Raw genomic sequence first — 24274 nt, 5'->3', positions numbered from 1 at the left:
AGAACCCCGGCGTCTTCTCGATGTCCTCATGCTGGAAACGTCGTCAACACCACCCATACAAGGGGGCTCTAAACATGGCTTCTCATCCTTGGCACTGGTGGGCTGGATGATGGGCCATATTTGGGGGGCGCAAAGGCTTGATGCTGTTAACTTAATCTACAATAAACCCATGTAACTGCTTACACATTAAAAACAAAAATATATATTTGTAAAAAAACCTATTATATCCATCATGGGAGCGGACATCTTAACTCCCTGTTTCCAGACCACCCCCATTAAGTTATCTCGGCCCCAACTGGTAGGCTACAGACAGTTTTTGATTGGTTCAGGCAGCCATTGGAAGGCAGGGTATGTGAGAAGGGGGAGGACTTCAGGAAAGGAAAATTCATTGATTAGACGATGCTAGATTTGCCAAAGACTGCCACCAATCTCAGCTTTCATACGGTGAGCTGAATTCACAAGCTATAGGTAGTTTCAACCAATGAACAGCTTGTAAAAATCCCACCAATATTTCAGAAGGTATTCTGTCCCCGAGAGGCCACCGTAGGCCCTAGGTTGATGGCTTTGGGGAAATGGCCTTAACCCCCAGCTCCAATCTTCTAGAACAAGATGGCTGCCCCCAGTGTCCATTCTCTGCTGACCTCATCAATACATAGATCAGTGATTGGCGGCTAACCAGTCTCAATTACCAACGGTCTTTCTCTATTATAATAGGTACTCCAAGTCACAAAAAGTTGCATTACAAACGATGGATTTATCAAGTTAAACTGAGATTTCTTATACTGGGAGGGAATGTTTCTAGAAGTATAAAAAAAAGAGAGAGAACTTTAGCTATTTTTAGATTTTTAGATGTATTGCGACATTTTCATTTAAGTCTTTAAACATCCCCTGTTCAAAACCCATCCAGGTGCCACGGGACATCTGGAACTTTAATTTCAGGGTTAAATCCAGCGAGGGGGATGATTAATCCTGCTGAACTTCACACTAAGCTCATCCTCATAATTATCACTCCCCCACCAGCCTAATGAAATGTGATTCTTGTTACTAACCAGCCATGCGTAAGCAGGACCTGACAGGGCTTTGTGCCTATGGCTTTCCACTGAAAGTTTAATTTATGCTGTCTGGTCATTAAGCATCACTAATTAATCTGATGGAGTGGAGCAGGCTGCCATTAACTCGCACCATGCCTGGCGGTGGCCTTGGATGGGGTTACATTTTTAGAAAGAGAAAGGAAGAAAGGAACAGGAGAGAGTATCCATACATACAGACCCATACATAACACTCTCACTACTGTGGGACTATAATTCCCATCATCAGTGGCCTGGAAAACACATCTAGTATAGTCATCGATAAAAGAATATGAAACATGGTGGAGGGGGGGCAGGAAAAAAAAAAAGCTAGTGGACTGCAAGCACAATGGGGGAGTGGAGCAAAAAAATAAATTATATAGGAAGAAAATAAAATAAAAAGGCGATGGTGGGGTAAAACATGAAAGAGGCGAGAAAAAAGGGCTGTGTTCCACAGGGGGTTTGAGAGTAGGGAGAGAGACAGTCAGTCGAGGGGGGAAATGATGGACACGCAGAGGATGATGGGTAATAAAACCAAAAAACTTCTGTGTAAATACTCTCCTAGCCTTCTTGCCTCTTACACTCGATATGAAACAAAGCTGGTTTGCTGAGGAACAGACGCAGAAAGCCATGAAACGCCTGTAGCCTCGGAGGACATACAAGAGCAGACAGCAGAGGTCAGATCAAGGACAGTGACTGTCGGGCTATCCAAACCGCTGCCTTACCTGCCTAATGGCAAAAAAAAGCACATCGGTGAACCAGTCACCCCAAAAACACGGGCAGGCAACGAATGCGCATGGCCGCCCTCATATAACACATTCATTTTTAGTTGAGTATTAACGTTGAAACAAAAGAAAATGCCCCCTCCCAAGCGCGACCCGCAGCCCCTTTTGTTCCGTTACCCGATGAGGTAACTGTTCGGGTTCGCGGCGGAAACGAAGCAGGAAGCGAGGGCCGACGTGTCAGAGGTGACAGATAAAAGAGCCGTGAGACGGGAAACAGGCGTGCGACTTTATCACTCGCTCAGTAAAAAAAGGATCAGATTCTTACTTAACTCCCTACGACACCAACACAAGATCCAAATAAATGGATAAAACTCATTAAAGTGTAACGGGGTTTATTCGCTAACCCAACACATACAGTATGACCGCATGGCTACCATACAGGACAAACCCAATCCATACGTTCCCTTTCCTCCCGTCGCACATCGCTGGGCGCTAAAGCAGCTTCTCCGACGAGAACAAACTGCCCTCCTATCCCAAAGCCATCGCTGCACACGGGATACGGCTTCCGCTCAGGAAATATTCAACCAGACCCAGCGCTCGGCGTCCGCCAGATAGAGCAAATCAAATTATTCCGCTGTGTATCGGCCTGGAATTGTGGAGGCGCATGTCGGCCAGCAGGGGTTCTGGTTGGGCTCTCCAAAAACAACAGCAGTGCTATTTCCCACACGTAGCCCCGTCTATTTTAAGAGTGCCAGAGTCTCATCCGACAAGCTCCTGGCCATTAGGTCGGCTTCGCTGAGGAATGGATCAGATCCAAACACGACCCTCTAATCGTCAAAGGTCTAGGACTGCAGCGGGATGCGGAAAACTCCTAACGTCTTCCTCCATCCCTACACTTATATAGTTTTTTAGTTTAGCCCACGAAGGCTTTAACCTCTTGTCGAGATCCATGGAAAAACAATAGATATAAATCCCTTCTAAAATTAAAATAAATGCTTTCACTGAATTAACCAGGAACGCCCAGACCTTCACCAAACTCTTTGCACCATCCATGGCGCAGACTTGGAATACCAGGGACGAACCGTGCCAGGATTCACCATTGTTGGCTCAGATTATTGGGAGTTTAAGCCCCAGGAATGATCTTGGCTCGACCTAAATAGATGTCACGAACCCTCGGCACGTGAAAGCGATTCCCGACAACCTACGCCGCGTGGCCCCTTTTAGCTCGGCGACAGATTTATAAACCTGGATGCGCTTGGCCGTGGGGAGTCACCATCTAATAATTACACCGAACGCATTAGGGATTCGCAGCCAGCGAGCAGTAATTACAAAGTTTAGGCACACAAATTGCAGGGCAGGGTTTTGGAACATCTACGAGGTGAAATCAGCACATTTTCATAACCCCCGTGAACTCGGAAGATCGAAGCAGAACTCCCAGATTAGTAATACCCGCGGGCTCGGCTCACCTACTGGCTAAACATCTACCGGCAAATCAGTCGAGCATCGGGGGCACTTAAACCTTGGGGTTTTAGCGAAACGCCGTCTCTCGGCGGAGTCTTCCGAGCTTTAAAAAAACAAACCAAAACCAGATGTGAAGATTTCACTGGCCGGTAAACAAACCCTCTCGCTGCCAAAAGCCCCAAGCGACCGCGCGTCTCAACCTGTTCCGACTCGCCAGCCGAGACCGCGGAGAATTTTGGAGCAAAACCATCTCCAGGCTGGAAATGAATATGAAGTGGAAATCCGGATCCCAAACTCCCACCGCGCGGCGAATACGGAGCGCTCCAGTGTGTGGTCACGCGCGTCAGAAACGCACAACTGAATGACAACAGCGGACGTGGGGAAGCTGGTTATGGAGGAGACACAAAAGGACTTCGTTGAAGCTTCTGTCGCCGGATTTGGCACGTGCGACATTACTTAATATAAACTCTAGCAGCATGGCCACCTCTCCAGTTCTGCTCTATGGACTCCAAGGCACAAGGCAGAGCTTATCTTACTCCACATGTCTTCTAGACTTCAAAAGACGTGTTTATTGTAAAACAAACTGCTTTGGGACTCCTGAGACAGACACAGATAAGGAGACGCTTCCCCCCTCGCCGCTTCCTTCCCCGATCCGATCCACGTTCAGAAAAGCCGGCACGGCAATGATGATAACCAAAGGTTTTCGTTTACAAAGTGTTACATATTAGGTTTGTAATATTTGAATACATCTCCCTGCGCGGCTCTTCCTCCATTCCATTAAACCTTGCCATATGCTCCCCGAAACAGCGGCACCGGTTCTGACAACGTTTAGCACGGTTTCTCTTCCTCATTAAACTTTTAAAGGTCTCTTTGTTTTAGGTAACACTTCCTAAGGAGGTTATATAGATGCCAAACGTATCTCCTACAGGGAAAATATCTGGGGGGGACGGACAGGGAATACCTGTGAATAGAATGTGAATACCGGGTGGCATGCAGTGCGTGTTACACTTATAAGCGTGACATGCGTTCTACCCGTTTAAACATGTCACCCAAGTAATGACCGGCAGCGCCTGGGAAGGCTCACACCGCAGCGGATCAGGTTGGAGAGAGCCGCAGATGGTTGCCGTCCCCAGATAATTTAACGGCGGCTCCTACAAAAGCAGTACAAAGGACGGCATCCGGCTGGTAAAAAGCTCCCCCTCCTTCAGTTTTCTGGATCTCTATTTCCCGCTGGAAGGAGAGTTTTCAGCACCTGTTGTCAGTATAATACCGAATGAAAGATTTGCTACGCCTAAGGGCACTGAGTCACAGGCTGGATCCTGCACCGAGTACATGCGGCCACAGTGAGACTTACCCCCGGGGGGCATATCCTTCACAGTTACTAATAAAAACAACTAGTAACAAAAAAGCAACAAACACCAACTGTTAGTCGGCGACCAGCTTTCAACTAGAAAGACAGGCTTAAATTATACCATCAATAAGGAACTTTAGCTTAAAAGGAGACCACATAACATCAGGAAGAGTTTCTAAACCTTACACAAATACTTAAACATTTCTATACCTGTATGGGACGATACGACGTACCTTTACACCCCTAAGATAGAAACACTCAGGACCTCGTTGACCACACGTTTTACTAGTTCTCCCCACAAATGGACGAAATCAATACGTCCGGAAAGACCTTGGTTGCCACTGTCCTCACCTCCCTCCCATTAAAGACATGCTTTTACAAGTTATAAAACTTTGTAAAGTTTATATATTTCTATAAAAATAAATATATTACACACACAGCGTCACCAGCAGGGAGAGAGCCCATAGGTAGGAGGGCGCTAGCACAGGTTCAGTCAATATCATGGAAAAGGGTCAATAGCTCCTGTAAAGAATATTCCGTTTCTAGCATTCGATTCACGTGACGAAGCCGATTCCATGAGCCGGCCGCACAGAAGTGGAAGCATCGTACAGTCAGGACACATCCTCTGCGCCCGGCATTGTTTTACAGAGGAAGAAGAAAACATCCTCGTTCTAATCTCTCGCTTGACATTTCCTCTGCGGCCACCGACACAAGACAGAGAGACACGGCCGTCTGCAACAATGTGGACACTTTCATCGGGAAGTCCTCCAAGCAACTCTAAGCTCTATAGAGGGAAGACGTTCTCCAAGAGAGGAAAGGAATATGGTAAAAACAACTCTGTAGTTGGATAAAAGACGCGCTGGCTTTTGGGAGTCTCCTTTTGGGCTCCAAGAAAGAATTAATCCATAGAGAAGAATAAGACATTGAATAAAAAAGTAGAAGCCACCATGGCTACCTGGCCTTTAGTCTGAAACGAGCCTCTAGAGGCTTTTCGGAGGTGCGACGTTACAATTACTCCGGTGTGCCAGATGTGGCGTGAGCGTTAGTACTCCTTTATACAAATAACGCCGCTTACTAACGTTTGCTAAACACAATTTTAAATCACAGAGGTTCTTCGTGTGAGAAAAGCGTTCTTATGACATTTAATGGGAAGGGAATGTAACCACCGCCCGCAGCTTTCATCCTGAAAATTGCTTAAGATTGCCACCAATTGACATAAACGTCCCTTTAGTAGAAAAACGTTGACACAGACGCAGCGCTAATATTCTTTTCACGCGGCATTTACTCATCGCGGGGACCCCGTCACAGTCTTTCACCTCTTCTCAAGGGATCATAAGTCAGCACGAGAGTATAACTAAGCAACGTATACCTCCTGACGTCTATCGGGACGCTGGGGTGGCGTGGCGGTGACAGACTGTCACTCAAACAGGGGGCCATACTGTGCATGCGCAACAGGTATAGCACGGCAGGACAGTGGGACACAAGAGGCAAAATCAGGACTGTCCCGCGCAAAGCAGGACAGTTGGGAGGCACGTATGGCTGCCCAAAACAGGAACACAACCACACAGGGCTATAAATAACAGAAACTGGGAGCCAGGATGACTGCGCTAAGACCCATGTATGATATGTATAAATAGTTTTAGCATTAGGGGCCAGGCTGTAACCCCCCCCCAAACACACATTCTCCTATCCCGGCCCATTAAATTAGTGCGGCTCTCCAGCACCTTTTTCCCCCCCCAGATGTCATAGAGATCAGATTTCGTCCAGTCCCGATGGCCGTGAGATGCCGTCATTCACAAACTATAAAATAACCCCAGGCTGCGGGGAAACTCTCGTGAACTTTGACCTGCCAAGAGCCAGTCTGGGAGGATCACCTACCGATCACTTTAATCAACCTACCAAAACAAAGCGATAACGGTAAAGAGTAAAAAGAGTTGGTAGTGATTTTTTTACTCAAAAGGAAGAACACAGAGGTCCGCACCATGTCTTTCCATCTATTAGCATCTACGAAAGACATACTAGAACTGTTCCGATGAAGCCCTCGGGGTTCTTGTTCACTGATAGTGAATAGTGATTGAAATATCAGATTTTCGTATCATCAGTACAGGAATATTGTGAAAGTTTCCCACACAGAAGCCCCTCAGGCTGGACTGATAAAAATGCACGTTATAATAAAAAAGAAATCCTGTGTTGTTACAACCCGTAGAAGATGACGAGCTCAAAATACCTCACCTCAAAGAAAAATACACAAAACGGCAGAAAGCGTGGCCTGGGCAACATATGGCAACAAGTGGCATAGGCTGGAGACCCCAAAACTACTTCCTTCTTCATCCACATCGTTAGAAAAGAGATTGTTTGCCGGGGACCCGGACATTTACTGTAAATCAAGCTACGGGAAGACACAGGAGAAAACAAAATGCATCCCGGAGAAACAGCTTGGGAGTATACCGAGAGAAATGGGGGGCGAATGCCGTGACAGCGCAGGAGTATACCGAGAGAAATGGGGGGTGAATGCCGTGACACCGCAGGAGTATACCGAGAGAAATGGGGGGCGAATGCCGTGACACCTCAGGGGTATACCGAGAGAAATGGGGGGCGAATGCCGTGACACCGCAGGAGTATACCGAGAGAAATGGGGGGCGAATGCCGTGACACCTCAGGGGTATACCGAGAGAAATGGGGGGCGAATGCCGTGACACCGCAGGAGTATACCGAGAGAAATGGGGGGCGAATGCCGTGACACCTCAGGGGTATACCGAGAGAAATGGGGGGCGAATGCAGTGACACCGCAGGAGTATACCGAGAGAAATGGGGGGCGAATGCCGTGACACCTCAGGGGTATACCGAGAGAAATGGGGGGCGAATGCCGTGACACCGCAGGAGTATACCGAGAGAAATGGGGGGCGAATGCCGTGACACCTCAGGGGTATACCGAGAGAAATGGGGGGCGAATGCCGTGACACCTCAGGGGTATACCGAGAGAAATGGGGGGCGAATGCCGTGACACCTCAGGTGTATAGCGAGAGGAATGGGGGGTGAATGCCGTGACACCTCTGGGGTATAGCGAGAGGAATGGGGAGCGAATGCCGTGACACCTCTGGGGTATAGCGAGAGGAATGGGGGGTGAATGCCGTGACACCTCTGGGGTATAGCGAGAGGAATGGGGGGTGAATGCCGTGACACCTCTGGGGTATAGCGAGAGGAATGGGGGGTGAATGCCGTGACACCTCTGGGGTATAGCGAGAGGAATGGGGGGTGAATGCCGTGACACCTCTGGGGTATAGCGAGAGGAATGGGGGGTGAATGCCATGACACCTCTGGGGTATAGCGAGAGGAATGGGGGGCGAATGCCGTGACACCTCAGGGGTATACCGAGAGAAATGGGGGGCGAATGCCGTGACACCTCAGGTGTATAGCGAGAGGAATGGGGGGTGAATGCCGTGACACCTCTGGGGTATAGCGAGAGGAATGGGGAGCGAATGCCGTGACACCTCTGGGGTATAGCGAGAGGAATGGGGGGTGAATGCCGTGACACCTCTGGGGTATAGCGAGAGGAATGGGGGGTGAATGCCGTGACACCTCTGGGGTATAGCGAGAGGAATGGGGGGTGAATGCCGTGACACCTCTGGGGTATAGCGAGAGGAATGGGGGGTGAATGCCGTGACACCTCTGGGGTATAGCGAGAGGAATGGGGGGTGAATGCCATGACACCTCTGGGGTATAGCGAGAGGAATGGGGGGCGAATGCCGTGACATAAGTATACCTTAATTCAGACATTCCCAGTACACAGAGGACACAGATGTGACCCCCTAGCGGTTTTTAAACTAGAACTCGCATGCTGTCAGCCGTGGCTTAAATCAAAAACAGGACACAGAACTTGCGCTGCAGACACCCCCCGAAGGAGCAATGATCGGCCAATCGAACTCAGCGCATCTTCATCCGTTTAATCAATGAGAACCTGCTTTCTAATTATCACCCGTCTCTGCAGAACACCGCAGATGCTGCCGATCAACGTGACTCCAGCCGCAGACCCGGCCGTCCGGCGACGACCACGGCTTAGACGCAACACCGCCAAACATCTGCCACCTGGGCAAAGCGGCTTCCTTTATATTTTATTACAAATTAATTCCACTCACGGCTTCTTAATTTAGTAACCAGAACACAGAATGCGCCGGGTAATACCCCAGTGCGGATATCGGAATAAGCGTTTCCAACAGGTTTCGGTTGGACGCGTAACAATGTGTGTTTGGCTCCAGGGATTTCTGGAATCCTGGAATATTAATGTTTCACACTGTAGCCATTATATAATATGTTAAGTGTATGTAGCAGCCTCGATAGAAGAATGAGCAAAAAATACATAGTCAATCAGTGACAATCACACAACCGCGTCCACCTCTTGCAATTCCTCCATATTTATGCCCAAGCGTTTCCAAATAATGGGCCCGGCCCACAAAAAGGGAGCGTTGTGGATTTCTCAGCCTCACTTCTCTGCTCATTATGAAGGGCCAACGATCTCCAGTAAGAGTCGGCGTAGTTCAACGTGTAAGGAGGCTTAATGCATTGTACCAGGGCCAGCCAAGCTCTCCCCCCGCATCAGACGCGCGCTGGGAATGGGCCTTCATAATGTATGGCGAAGTCAGGGAGTTGAAACACAGACTGAAGATCCTCTGGGTCAGTATCCCATAAAGCGTGTTTGTCTCAGATCCCCTGGGCCCACAGCCTGCAAATCTCACCTCCCCTTGATCCTTAAAGGCTTTCCTGCCCACAAGTCTTGCCTTCCCCTACATACTCCCGGTCAGCAGCCCATAAATCTCACCTCTCCTAGACCCTAAGGATCAGCAGCCCGGAAATCTCACCTCTCCTAGACCCTAAGGATCAGCAGCCCGGAAATCTCACCTCTCCTAGACCCTAAGGATCAGCAGCCCGGAAATCTCACCTCTGGATCAACAGCTCATAAAATCTCGTGTCTCCAAGATCCTCCAGATCAAAATCCTTTAAATCTCACCACTCTTAGATCCTCCAGATCATGCGTCTGTAGTCCTTGCCTCGCCTAGATCTCCCAGCTCCCTAGTCCACAAATCCTGCCTGTCCTAGATCCTCTGCATCACTAGCCTCAAGAGTTCGGCAACCCTGGATCCTCATGGTCGCCAACTTGTTTGCCTTGGTTCACCAACATCCTCTAGGTCACCAACCTACAAACCGTGGCCCTTTCCGATCCTACTATAGCTTCTGGGAGACCTGCCTGCCATATAGTAACTCTTTACATCCTTGGCCTCGATTCCCTATCATTTTACTTTATTTCGACCTCAGTATCATCTCTTCTCCTCTATAACATCCGGGACACTCTCTCTTTCTCAGACTCTCAACATTACCAAGGTCACCGTCCTGTCACAATCCATATCACCTCTGTGAAAGTTTTATTCCTCTGCCTCTATATGATCCTACTTTACTGCTTCCCATAATGACACCAACTAGTGACTGTTACCTACATGCTAATGCCCACGTCCTATCAATTATTACCCTTATAACCCCAGGGCTCATCAATGTCTGCTTCTCTATACCCTTATGTCCTGTACCCCTATATCCACCCCCGTCAGTGTCTGCCCTCCCGTACCCCTATATCCACCCGTCAGTGTCTTCCCTCCCGTACCCCTATATCCACCCCCGTCAGTGTCTGCCCTCCCGTACCCCTATATCCACCCCTGTCAGTGTCTGCCCTCCCGTACCCCTATATCCACCCCTGTCAGTGTCTGCCCTCCCGTACCCCTATATCCACCCGTCAGTGTCTTCCCTCCCGTACCCCTATATCCACCCGTCAGTGTCTGCCCTACTGTACCCCTATATCCACCCGTCAGTGTCTGCCCTCCCGTACCCCTATATCCACCACTGTCAGTGTCTGCCCTCCCGTACCCCTATATCCACCCGTCAGTGTCTGCCCTCCTTCACCCCTAAATCCACCCGTCAGTGTCTGCCCTCCTTCACCCCTATATCCACCCATCAGTGTCTGCCCTCCCGTACCCCTATATCCACCCCTGTTAGTATCTGCCCTCCCGTACCCCTATATCCACCCCTGTCAGCGTCTGCCCTCCTGTACCCCTATATCCACCCGTCAATCTCTGTCACCCTGTCCCCACCCCTTTCAGCCTCTGCTCCCTTTTACCCTGTGACACCCAAACCATGCTGTATTTTGCCCTCCCTGTTACCCCATGTTCCTGGGCCTGCAGCCGCCCCGCTCTCCCTGCGGAATGTATCCCCCAAGGCGATGTAGGGAGCGGCCCGTGTCGCAGGAGGTAGCCCGGGGCAGCGGGCGGGGCCCGGCAAACCTCTACCCACAGCAATCCGGCATCCCCTGCCCTACCATACCCCTGGACCCCTTCCCTCTTACCTGCTTTCTCGATTTTCCCAGACATGTCCGCCTGCGGGGCCTCTCCCCGGGGCCCGGGCTGTGTCTCCGGGGCGCTGTGTCCGGGCTCCGGGGAGGGGAGGCCCGGGGATCACCGGCCTATTCCAGTAGCATGTCCCAGCGAAGGATGACTGTGCCAGGGGTGCGTGGTGCGAGGCGTCCTGTGTACGGCTGGCGCTCGGTAAGTTCCGGTGCAGTCTCTCAGGCAGTGCCCGGTGCCCCTCAGTCCGTGTGAGTGAAAGAGAAAGAGAGAGAGCGCCGCTGAATCTGCTGTCCGTGCGGCGCCTCCTACCGAATGCACAGCGACCCCGCGCGGTCCTACCGAGAACTGCAAGCGCACTCAGCCTGCCCTGCTATGCTAAATACTGCCGGGGTCTGGGGGTAATAAATGCAGTCTACAGGGGTAATATATACAGGGTATATAAATGGGGTTACAGTATATACCCTGTATAGCACCGGGGTAATCTATACAGCGCATAGGACGAGGGGTATATATATACAGTGAGTAGAAAAGGGGTAATATATATATATATACAGTGTATAGAAATGGGGTATATATACAGTGTATAGAAATGGGGTGTATATATATAAATATATATACAGTGTGTAGAAATGGGGTATATATACAGTGTATATAAATGGGGTGTATATATATACAGTGTGTAGAAATGGGGTATATATACAGTGTATAGAAATGGGGTAATATATACAGTGTGTAGAAATGGGGTATATATACAGTGTATAGAAATGGGGTGTATATATATACAGTGTGTAGAAATGGGGTATATATACAGTGTATAGAAATGGGGTAATATATACAGTGTGTAGAAATGGGGTAATATATACAGTGTATAGAAATGGGGTAATATATAGTGTATAGAAATGGGGTAATATATACAGTGTATAGAAATGGGGTGTATATATATATATATATACAGTGTGTAGAAATGGGGTATATATACAGTGTGTAGAAATGGGGTATATATACAGTGTATAGGGAGAACATGAGAGAATGAAGGAGTGAGTGAAAGAGAAGAGGTGAGTGAGTTGGAGCGAGAGTAAGTGTGCATGCATCTATGTTGCAGTGAATGTGTAAGCATGGCTGTGTATTGGCGTGTGAGCATGAATGTGCGTGTATATAAGCATGAATGTGTATGTGGAAGTGTGTGTGTATTGGCATGTGATAGCATGAGTGTGTGTTAGTGTATGAATATGGGCCAGTATGTTATTTACCAAGGGGCCAAAGAGGCCACTTTGCTTTACCGGCCAAAGTGTGCCAGCCCCCCAGCCCTGCAGTATATGGTATAAATGGGGATCAGATATCGCCTTGTAACTGGCTCATTCAGCAACGGCTCACCAGGGGGCCTGATTGGTATTTAAAACCCACCTTATAAAATATATATACATTTTTTAGGATCTCTGTGATTATTCCACCTTAGTGAGTACCTCTCACCTGTCGTTAAGTTGCTGAGTGTTCCTGATTGGTCGAGGCAGCCTTCAGGACAGGAAGTTGCCGGTTCTGCCAGCAATCACACTTTCCACATCCGATTTTGTATTAGTAAGGCCCATTGTTAATGAAATAATTTTGTGCAAGTGGAGAAATATTTAAATTTATGTAAATGTACCCAAATTATTCTATAATACATATGTTTTACCGCCTGTTTGTATGTATTAGTTGTAGTCTCTGGCCTAAATCATGCTAATTTCAGCATTCCCACCCAAAATATAGATCTCTTTATATTTTATCTGTTTTTTTTCTTCTTCTAGGTAAAGGAGCCGGATCCTGGGGATTCTGAAAACAAAACCACAGCAGAGAGTTTCTGCCCAGAGGAATAAATCCGGGGAATAGAATTTGATTGGGCTTTCGGGAGCCGTAGCACCTGATGAGAAGGCAGAATTTAAATTTCTAGGGAAATTAAAATTAATTGGGGGGGGTCTGTTAATTTTCATCCATTATACACGAGCTTTAAAAAAAATATAAGAGACGATGGTGTATAGAGTAAAATTAATCAAGGTACACTGCTGTTCAAAAGTTTGGGGTCACTGAGCTGTTTTCATGGAAAACAAGGACATTTCTGGCTGTAACAAAATTACAAAAAGGGTTTCTAACCATCAATTAGCCATTTAAACTTAAACTTGGATCAGCGAACACAACGTGCCATTGGAACACAGGAGTGATGGGAGTGATAAAGGGCCATTGGAACACAGGAGTGATGGGAGTGATAAAGGGCCATTGGAACACGGGAGTGATGGGAGTGATAAAGAGCCATTGGAACACAGGAGTGATGGGAGTGATAAAGGGCCATTGGAACACAGGAGTGATGGGAGGGATAAAGGGCCATTGGAACACGGGAGTGATGGGAGTGATAAAGAGCCATTGGAACACAGGAGTGATGGGAGTGATAAAGGGCCATTGGAACACAGGAGTGATGGGAGTGATAAAGGGCCATTGGAACACAGGAGTGATGGGAGTGATGAGTGCCTATGAAGAGATTCCATTAAAAATCAGCTGTTTCTAGCTACAATAGTCATTTACAACATTAACCCCGTCTGCGCTGAATTTCTTATCCATTTCATGTTATTTTAATGGACAAAATTTGCTTTTCTTTTAAAAAACAAGACATTTCTAAATGGCACCAAACTTCTTTAAGACATAACTTGGTCTGTTGCAGCATGTGGGTTACAGTAAGGGCAGCTAGTCCTATTGTGGGTTTATTTGACTCCTTTGCCGAAATGTTTGCTTTTGAAACATTCCATTTTTACTCTGTGATTCCAAGAGCGCTGGCGCCCCCTGGAGTTCATCGGAGATACGAGCGGATATCATTACGTCATTCTTTTTGCATCCGTCCCAGACGCTGACTCATTAAAAATGGTGCGAGAGCAGGAGAGGGAGCGGGTTTCACAGACAGAGCTTCCACCAGAGCAGAATATAAAATAGGGGGTGTCCACCGCTATATTGTCTCTAAACATGTATCGAGCTATTATCGCACATAAGACAACCAGGTCTCCATATCTCCAAAGTGTCCCTGTTTTGAAGGCCCCAGATCCCTGCATTCTTTTTTCCTCCCCTAATGTCTCTCTTTCTAGGAGCTCAGAATGGCCTCGGTGGAACCGGATCCCCAGAAGACTTGGTGTTTATGGTGAGGGAGGTTTGGTAGCCTCTGGAGGTGACCTTCTCCATCAAACGTTTCCAAGGGAAGGACCAAGAAGATCAGTCCCTCCTGTAGGTCTTCGCGCTGGGGACAGAATGAAAGGGTCGCATATCCTTTCAGGGAGTGCGACCCCAGAAGAAAGAAGAACGGAGGAACTGGTGATGACCGTGGTCCTTAAAGAACACGTGTTTGCACTTTTTCTCTCGCCTCTCCTTGAGCACTTCAGTGGTCCCCCTCATTGTACTTTTAAAGCAGACCAAGAAGATCCGGACCCCCTGCAGGTTTCGTCCGCGGAGGGAAGGAAGGGGCGGCATACCCCTTCGAGATTTTGGGTCCCAGTGTGGTCCTACCAAGCATTTTGTTGGTCAAAAATGTAGAAAGAAAGGCCAAGTTTAAACCATACATTGGGCAGGAATTTTGTTCTATACATTGTGCTCCGAAAATTACCAGCTCACATCTTAATGGGTTTATCCTAAAAAGATGTATTCTATCTGTACTCATTGTAACTTGTGCGCCCCCCCCATAACACACAATCCCTGCGATCAGACAACCCATTGCAAAAGGTGCAGGTAGCAAAATCTTTCATGAAAATATCTTGACCTATACAGAGCACAATGTATAGATCAACTGTTTTCATCTGTGCAAAGTGACGCTTACGTATGATTGTCACGATCCTGGGCAGGAGAGACCATGTGGATTTTGATTATATTATATTACATTATATTTATATAATACAGTAATATTATATTATTATTATAATTATTTTATTTATATAGCACCAATATATTCTGAATCGCAGTACAACGGAACAAGGAGACCTATGCGCTGTTTAATAGCTAATGCTGTTACAGTCTTTGCACCTGCACTAATAGGTGGAGCGGTGGACAGACAGACGGACAGATGATTAAATCTAATTCACAGAATTCTAGTTTCTGTCCGCTGTGGAATGTGCAAAATTACGATTAGTAGTACACAGAGCTGGCCACTAGGGGGCAGTGCAAGCTACTAAATTGAAATATTAACTAATCAGAATTTACAAATTTAAATTTCACAGCGAATATTTTAAAAAGTGCGGAAAACCAAAAAAAAATGAAAAAAAAAAATCCTGACTTTAAAAGGTCTGTTGGATCCAAACAACTGTGCAATTTTGTCGAAAAAAAAAAAAAAAAAAGAAAATTACACTCGGCAGCTATTGAAATATAACTGTCACTAAGTTTAGAAATTATTCACAGATGCAGCAGCTGAGCGTCAGAAACTGAAATCTGTCGGAAAAATTGAACTATTTAACGGTAACCCATTCCTCGCTGGAAGAATCAGCAAAAAAAAAAAGATGAATATGCCGTGTACATTAGTCGAAAACACGGAGAATGTTTAAAAGCTACAGGTTGATCTCGAGTTGTGACTTTGTTTCAGACGAGCTCTAATGCAGATGTCGAGGAGTCATCTGTGCGTAATATTCCAGAAATTAAAATGTTCAAATATTAGGTTAATTTTGATCTAATTTGTTTAATACGCATTGGGGCAGTGATTTGAAATTTAATAGCATAACGCCAAATATTGGGACCGTGTCCCTTTAAAACTTCTGGTTCGGACGATCCATTCTATTGTGTGACAAAGTTACAGGAAGGTCGCCGGGACGCCTGACTTTCGGAAATTACAATTTATTCTTTTTTAAATATGACATTTTTTAAAAAAAAATCTTCACTATTGGTTTTAAAAGGGACACCCAGCTATCATATCCCATTGTACAGCGCTATGGAATATGATGGCGCTATATAAATCACTATATAAAAACCAAAACCTTAATCAGTCGTTGGTCTCGTCTTAGATTCAGGAGCTGTGTGTCTATCCCGCGCATGTTTAAATCCCTTCACTGTATTGGCCTCTACCACTTCTGCTGGGAGGCTGCTCCACCTATGTACCACCTTCTATCTGGGACCGCCCTTTAAATTCTCTGCAGTCATCGGTACTGAATTGGATAGCGTGGGCTTCTTGTAAGTGTGTCCAAGAACCGTTCTGCTTCCTTACGCATGGCGCAGACCTACAAGAACGATCTCAAAACATCTATCACAGACAATCCGCTCCGTTGTCTTTTGCGAGTCCCGGGAAATTTTCGCGCATCAATAATATATACGGAACGCATCTCTGTGCCAGCATCTACCCTCAGGCTGCGCTCAAATTATGCAAGGCCTGTCAGTACCCCCTCGGTTAGAATGAGGTGGGAGAGAGAAGGGGGGGGGAGAAACAGAGGGGGAAAAAAAGGCAGGGAGAAATGATCATTAATTTTGCCCTCATTTGCATTTTAGTGTTGAATAATGGATTGGGCCGGTCTATTTTTTTTTCCCTCCTCTCCCCGGGGTCTTCGATAGATCTGCTTGTCAGAAAAGTGGCATGGACTTTGGTGGCACGCAGAAGGTCATCGACGTACCGCGGTTATTGAGACTTAACCTTTAGAATGCTGGAGCAGACCGCCGTGTCTCCCTTCCTTATCAATCACAATTAGAAGGGGGCTCTTTAAAGCCTTTACTAAGGAATATGTCATCTGCCCCACCCAATGCCCTCTTACCCCCATCCCCTCCCCATTCATTCCCATCCTTTCTCTATGGGTTTATCAATATCTAGATTGTTTTGTAAACATGGTTACATGTTTGTTTATTTATAGAACTGTAAATACCCCCCCGAAACACTAATCTGCCCCCCCATGATTAATTTCTGGGGGCCGCGGGCAATCCTCAAAGTGATGAGCTCACAAAGCAAATTTCCCTGCTTGGTCTCCAAACCATCATCGAAACCCACCCATCGCTGCTGTGCCCGGCGGTCTCCCTGCATTCTGACACCCTGTCCCCTTCTTTTAACCAATTACCCCAGTTTAGCCTGTTGAACATACTGGTCCTTGTAAGCTTACAATCTATCCGGTGCAATGTGTTCCCCAATCTAAGTTCACTAAAAGGGTTAATGCACCCCGCAATATTTCCTTTAAGTGTGGGGGATAATACAGAGCCGCTGGTTACCTGTCCTGCAGGGGGCACCGCAGAGCACTTCTTCCGATTTATACAATGCTTGTTCCGGCCACTGGTTCTCATACTTGGCTGGAAGGCAGAGGCAGGCGTCTGTCCAGCCTGCCCGGTCCTGTCTGTCTGCACCGAGCGAGGAAACAAATGACTTCGCAACGTGCAGACGGAGACGGCCGCGGCATCTTAATCAGATCGCTGCTCCGCGCTCAGCTTCTCGCAGTTCGTGTTTTATTAGGATCCGGAGAGTTAAAAATCCCAAAATGAATAATTCTGGGAGGATTAAAAAAAAAAAAAAAAAAAAAACGCCTGAGAAAGATCCGAAGCGTGGTCACTCGGGCTGTGATGACATCATACCTCCCAACACTTCCAATGGCAAAAACCGGGTACATTTGCTTTATGGGTCTTTTGGTTTATATGCTTTATACACTCTGTGACCTATAGATGGTAGTTAATCAGTCATGGAGAAGAAGAATGAGTTTATTTACCCCGTTTCATTTATTAACCCATTCACTGCTGTTTCTATACACATTATCGGGGCTTTTAGGACCATAGAACCCTGCGATACCCTCATACCCAGCAAACATTCTGATCTCCAATAAAAGAGGGGCATCAGGGGAGGAAAGAGGGGCATCAGGGATCTGGGTCTCAAACAGGGACTGGCTAAAGTAAACAAGGCCATATTAAACCAACGTTTTCATTTTTTTCGGATGGACGGCTGTCCCTTTAAGTCGTATTACTTCATTGCCCAAAAGTAACATGGCTGCCGAGTCTCCTCCGGTTTGGCCGGGGTCAGAGGAGCTGCTGTCTTTTAATGAAGATGAATGCTTCGGCGTCCCTCCTCGCCGTCCGCCCCCTAATACTCTCCCCCAGAAGCACTTAAATTGTCATGTGACACAAAAGCAGGCACTGATAGGTTGTTGCCATACCAACTGAAAAAAATCTGCTCAAACGTTTCTGGGTTACGGGTTTTCTTCCAAGAAAGCGTCCACCAGCCCTGTTTATTAAAGCCGAGGGCGCCGAGGCGAGGTTAAGCTTCTCTTGGAGGAAACCTAAAGGCGCTACGGACGAGGCATGAGCAGGAAGGGGCTGAGCCTAGACAGGAAGGGGAGGGGGTTTGACGTGAGCGGCCGTAGTATGAATTCACCACAGCAGGAAGTAGCCAGAAAGGGGTGGGGCCAGCAACTAACAAAACAAAATAGCCGCTCCCAGTAGGGTTGTTTTGGATAACTATTTATTATATGAAACTAAAATAGATAAAAATACATTTTTACATAAATAAAGCATTCTTGCGGTAATCCCTTCCCCCGCCAATGACATGATTTCCAGATTAATTCTCATTAATGAATTAGTGCCCCCGGCTCGTTATTCCCATTCGCCGATCCGCGCCGGTCGGGTCGCGCGATTTCCTCCTAATGAATCGAGAGAGATCTTTGACTCTTTATTAACGCAGAGAAAATTGCTTCCCCCTCGCGGTCAGGCGGCCCGCTAACGCTTTATTGTTATTTAAATTCGGGGCGCGATTCCAATCAACTCCTCGGGCTGGGGGACCGGAGCCGATCTCCGCTCATTAAACTCGAGGGGCTGCAGCAGATAACGCGAAGCCCCCAACGCAGTCAGCAATATAATCCCCGATAACCACGCAGACCCCTAAACCCTTTGCTTGCCGGAGGATTAGACAAATAGATGGCAACGGCTCATAACATATTTTTTCGAGTGCCGAAGACCCCGTGCAGTAATATTACGTTTAATGTTCAGCTTTTAGAGTATTGGGGGCAGATCCGGATGGGGTATCTGTAGGATATCGACACGTTGGAGAGCGTTCGGAGGAGGGCAACTAAAACGGGGGATAAAAAGTAGGAGGAGAAATGTTACTACAAGAGACCCTAATCTAACACCAGAGGGTCAGAGGCTGAGATGGAATGTAATTTACCAAGAGGGTGGTAGATAAGTGGAACAGCCTCCCAGTAGAGGCTAATCCAGTGAGGGTATTAAACATGCATGGGGTAGGCATACGGCTCCTGAATCTAAGACGAGACCAACGACTGATTAAGGTTTGAGTCTTTACAGCAGGAGAAACGGGCAGACTAGACGGGGGCCGAAAGGGGCCGATCTGCCAGCCGGTTCTTGTTTTTCTGATGAAAAATATGATAGAGCAAAAAACCAAAGAATAGTTTATATTATTTAAGCAAAAGTAATATATATTCCCGTAAGTATAAGCGCTAACATGATGATGATCGGATAGGACCCAGGGGCCCCAGATCAGGTGTCACGGGGTGATTAGTGAAAAGACCCAGTGGCCCCGGAGGAGGTGGTAGATTAGTGTTTTTAATCGGGGTATAAAAAGCTCTGGTTAAGCAGTGGGACCGGGGAGTTAAATACCGCAAACGCATTACTCGGCGATACAGCTGAAAAAAAATATCGTCCATTTCTATTAATAAATTCAATCTCTGCCACGACCGCAAACGCATGGCGTGCACAGAGCAGGTCCGACGAGGACGAGGCGTTCTGAGCGCCTTCCAACGCTCCTCGCCTTAATTATTGATGCCTCTGTTTATTTTGGTCTGATAAAGTCACCTTGTTCTCGGGCTTTGATGGGAGAGATGCTCCGACGGCGATCGGCAGGAGGGACCTCAGCCAAACCGTAGCGAGAGCTCAAACCACAAGCGCTCGTTTTTTTATTTATTTTTTTAAAGGTTCTTTGATTTGACAGCGAAACAGATCGTGCGGTTCCAGGAGGACAGAAAGTGAGTTAACAAAGTGTTAAAAGTGAGAGTTTGAGTGCCGGCTTTGAGGAGCTGGCCGATTAACCCCGGTGGTAGCCGAAGGGCAGGTTAGCCCTAATTTTCGCATAAGTGCTGCCCCCTGCAGTATGTGGCATGCATGCGCGCCTCGGTAATACATCTCACGTACTGCAGGGGGCAGCACATTACTGGAGCTGGTCAGCAATACGTGGAAATGATGCACGTCTCCGATGTGGTTGACCTTAAAGTGTTAACGTGTTGCCACTTAAGGGGTTAAATGAAGAACGTATTGAAAACTTGTTGCATTAGTAAAAAGAAAAAACCTACAGAAAGGGCAGCGCAAGACTTAAAAAGCACAAAAGATTCCGGGGTGGCTGCTAGAATAATAATGACCATCAAGTACACAAAACAAAGCAAGAATTCAGCCCATCCCCCAGCGAATACATTCAAAAAACACCTAAATAACATACATTTTGGGGATTCCGTCACACTATATGGCCATATATGGCTAAAAGTTATTAGACTTTTTTTTATTATTCTTTTGGGTTGGCGTTTTGTTACATTACTCGACACGAGACCATGAACACAACCTAACTTCCGTTTTCAATCGAAATTAGTAAACTTTTCGTAGAATTTCCCCCTCCCAAACGCCATCCATCAGCCAAAGTACAACGAAGAGCATCCGTAACAGTAAAAGATCTGCATTTATTATGCAGAAAAGGACAAAAGGAATCGCTGAGTCTCCATTTTTAGTCTGTGATGCTTTCTTCTCCATTAATCCATGTTTATTGATCACAGATTGGTTCCCCTTCCAGAATATATATATATATATATATATATATATATATATATATACACACATACATACATACAGTATACATTTATTATTTGGTGTGTTTCCTATTTTTTATATATTTTTTAAATATTTTTTTAATTTTTCTGCTCTGGTTTAATGAAAGGATTGCTATTTTAACTCTTAGGCTTAATGAAAGGATTGCGTGTGGCTGACAGCATTATTATCTCTCCCAGAGCTTTATAGCCATAAATCATTCATTTTATATAGAAATCCAAATCCATCGTGGAAAAAGAAGAGAATTTTGGGTTATTTCCAGCCCAGCTCTGTCCTCGAAAAGCCATTATCCAGAGTTTTTGGATTTCTCTCATTAGAATGTTATAAACTAATGAAGCTTTTGGTATCTTAATTATGATTAAAATCTTGTGAGCTGGAAACTCTTGAGCCGTGAAGTGGGACTAGAGCTGTACACAGCGGCTCAAACATGGCTTTGCTGCAAAATAATATATCTAATGGCCAACTGTTTGGACAACATTGACGATGGGATCAACACAGAAGATATGGGGTTGTGAGAACTGAACCGAGCTCTGTCAAGGTGGGCTAAGAGGATAGAAGAATATCTCAGGACTACATACTATTATAAATGTATCAGTATTCTCATGGAGAACACCGAACCTTCCTGTAGGTAGCGCCTTCAGCCCCCATGGCTAAAGAAATTAAAGATCATAGACATGCAGAGACAATTATCCTAAAACCCAACATTCTGTAGAAGACGCCGTTCCTTCCTGTTGGATGTCCTTGACTTTTCATATTGAGGACTAAACGGGTTAGACGTCATGTGGATCATTCCAAGGGTCACCCTAAAAGCGTCCTGGGGACCATCAGTGGACCATCGTATCGGACGTGAAGTGGAGGAGATTTGGACATAAGGAACCCGCTTGTCTCAGGACACTATCGCATAACCATGAGTAGGGTTCCATAATTAAGCTAGAGGAGAAAGGTGCCACCTCCCAAAAATAATTTCAAAATTAACCCTTAAAAGTGCACCCCCCTTACACACAAAAACCTCCTTTAAACCAGAGCCGTGGAGGACGTTAGAAGTTATTTTCTCTTCTCCCAGAAACGTCTTTGGAGAGGAGGAGGAATCTGAAGCCCAAAGGGACCCTTGTAGGAAGCACAGAAGCTGACAAAAGGCCTTGAGGAGGAAATTGCACTGTTTTTCTGTGTCTTGATCAATATGAGTTCCTGAGGCGGGCAGAGAATAAGCAGCAAACATTGATGAAAAATGTATGAGGAGAGGGAGAAAGGGCCTCCCAAGAGGCAGAAATTAAACAGTCCCGTACACATGGAGGATATTGACATTGAAATTAAAGCGAGGGGGTGAAACAAGAAAACAGGGAACGGAAATCAGAAGAAAGTGTTTTGTTCCTGTTCAAGACAAGTACATTTTGTAAGCGAAAAAGTGAGAAAGGGCATTATGAGACCTTCCCGTTAACCTTCTGAGTATCAGAGAGAGCTCAACCTCTAAGGATGAATAACCATAAGCTGTTATTACATATTTACACGGAATGTTTAATATTACTTAACACAATCAAATGCCAAAAATGGGGCTACTGATCATTCCTGGGAACTTCCAGGCTCCGCTACCCGGAGCCCTCGCTCTTCAGGGGAGTGGCTTTGAGAGGGACATGGCTATTGCCATATGTGGGGATGAGATGGGCGGGGAGTGGGCGTTCCTTAACACCGCTCCCATGACCCAGACATTTCGTGCCGGGACACGGAGCTTCACCTGGAGTCTCTGGGCTCAACCCAAAGAGTTCTCGGGTATGCTAATAATGTAAGCAGTCAAAGTATCACAAGCGCACCGTTTGGTATATGCATTAAGCTCCAAAGCTGGCCCGGCGCTGTATTCGGTTGGGTCCTTTATCAACTGGGGCTGGCTCAGCTCTCCTTGCAGGAGATGTTCACTGAGGCTGACTTTCTAAGTTAAATCGATGAGATAAAACAGGCCTTCTAATGTTAGACGTTATCAGAAGCTCTAAAGGTGGAAACAAGCTCAATTTGTTTGGGTCCGTCATCAACTGGGGCCTTGACGAGGCCGAGTCTAAATACATGGACAATCTTCCCTAAATGAGTTCAACTAAATGAGGTCCAGCAAGTTCCCTCAAGATGAACACCAAGATGAGTCGGATCTACAGTCAAGGCAAACCTGACTTTTCGGGTGGGTAAAAGCTGCCCTGTAATTGGTCAGATAAGTACCCGCCGTCACTAGAGGTCATTTGGTGCACTTGAGTTGCATCTTCAGACTCTTAAAATAGCATGGTTTATCTCAAGAATACCCTGAACTATAAACGCAATAAAACCATTGACTATAGTAGAATAAGCTTCCAAGAAAACATTCCTTTTAACAAGTTTGCCCTTAATATGCATTCTGAACAATTGTATCCTTTAAAATCCCCAAGAAGCAGCCTTTTCATGGGTTTCTAAGAATTCTTGAACACTATAAACCAGGACGGACGGAGAGGAGCACGCTCACTTTAAGAAGCTCTCAATGTGGTTTCTTAGTCACCTTTAAAAATGATTTCTAAAACACTGTATATTGGCACGCAAAGCCTTGGCCATGGCAACCTACCAAACCCGCATTAATATACATTAACCCATCGGCTTCTCACAAGAACGCGATCGATAAATATCTCCATTAGTTTTGCGGCAGGCAAATAAGGTTCCGTGCAATCCACCCGGCAAGCATTTTTGGGAACATATTGAGAATGTGCGCGTTTCTACCAGACAGCTGGGTATGCGCAGAACCGGCTAATTTAGTAAGGAGTTATTTATTAAGTGTGAAGTTCTGAGATCACGTAATATGCTAATAGATACAGTCAAATAAACTTTAAAACTTTGCTTTAATATAATCCCCCCCTCCAATCTGTATGGAAAGAAGTACCTTACTTTGCAGTAAAGAGGGGTTAACACCATCCAGGAATTGGCTTGATTAATAATGGATTCCAACAAGCTGGTGTCTTACCCCACCCTGTAAAGGGCACGATCCATTGTCCTTTTTATTTTTATTTTTTTAAGCCTAATGGTTTGTTAGAGTAACAGGCCAAGATGTCACCCAGGCCAAAGAGATCATCTACACAGAGCTTTCCGAGACTCGACAGACGCCAGTCTTCTGCAGGTGAACAGCCAACCGCTAAAAGCTCTCCAGGCTGCATCAGCAATAGGACCCCTGGCGTATGTATAATGAATGCTTTTTATATACATCTCAGAATCACATGGTTAAGATGCTTCCCTTGGAAGCTGAAGCATAGAAAGCGGAGTCCAGAAATTCAATGCCAGACTTCCAAACAGAACCCAAAAGTCCTTTGTTTGCATTTGGACACCCAGACACTGAAATATTGCACTAAAACCTCTAGAAAGTCCTATTTCTTCAGTAACATTACATATATACAAATGCTGGTGCATTAACAGATTTGACTGCACGCTCCATGATAAGGGGGACCCAATGTATAGAAAACCTAAATTGACCCAGGACCCAAGGAGGCCAATATGGAACAACCACGTTGC

The 24274-nt window shown here is 46.3% G+C and overlaps 1 protein-coding gene across 4 annotated transcripts in view; it reads right to left on the bottom strand.

Annotated features, from left to right (window-relative positions):
* Positions 1–11282, bottom strand: part of RAPGEF1 (Rap guanine nucleotide exchange factor 1) — a 31066-nt gene extending 19784 nt beyond the window's left edge. For all 4 annotated transcript variants that reach the window (XM_053472387.1, XM_053472388.1, XM_053472389.1 and 1 more), the window contains exon 1: positions 10990–11282. In XM_053472387.1, coding sequence (XP_053328362.1) covers positions 10990–11014 — 25 coding nt within the window. In that variant the 5' untranslated portion in view covers positions 11015–11282. The remainder of the gene's footprint in view (positions 1–10989) is intronic.
* Positions 11283–24274: the final 12992 nt, after the last annotated feature.

Source organism: Spea bombifrons, chromosome 8, assembly GCF_027358695.1.
Source record: "Spea bombifrons isolate aSpeBom1 chromosome 8, aSpeBom1.2.pri, whole genome shotgun sequence".
Taxonomy (NCBI): Eukaryota; Metazoa; Chordata; class Amphibia; order Anura; family Pelobatidae; genus Spea; species Spea bombifrons.
This window is presented reverse-complemented; position numbering and strand designations above follow the sequence as displayed.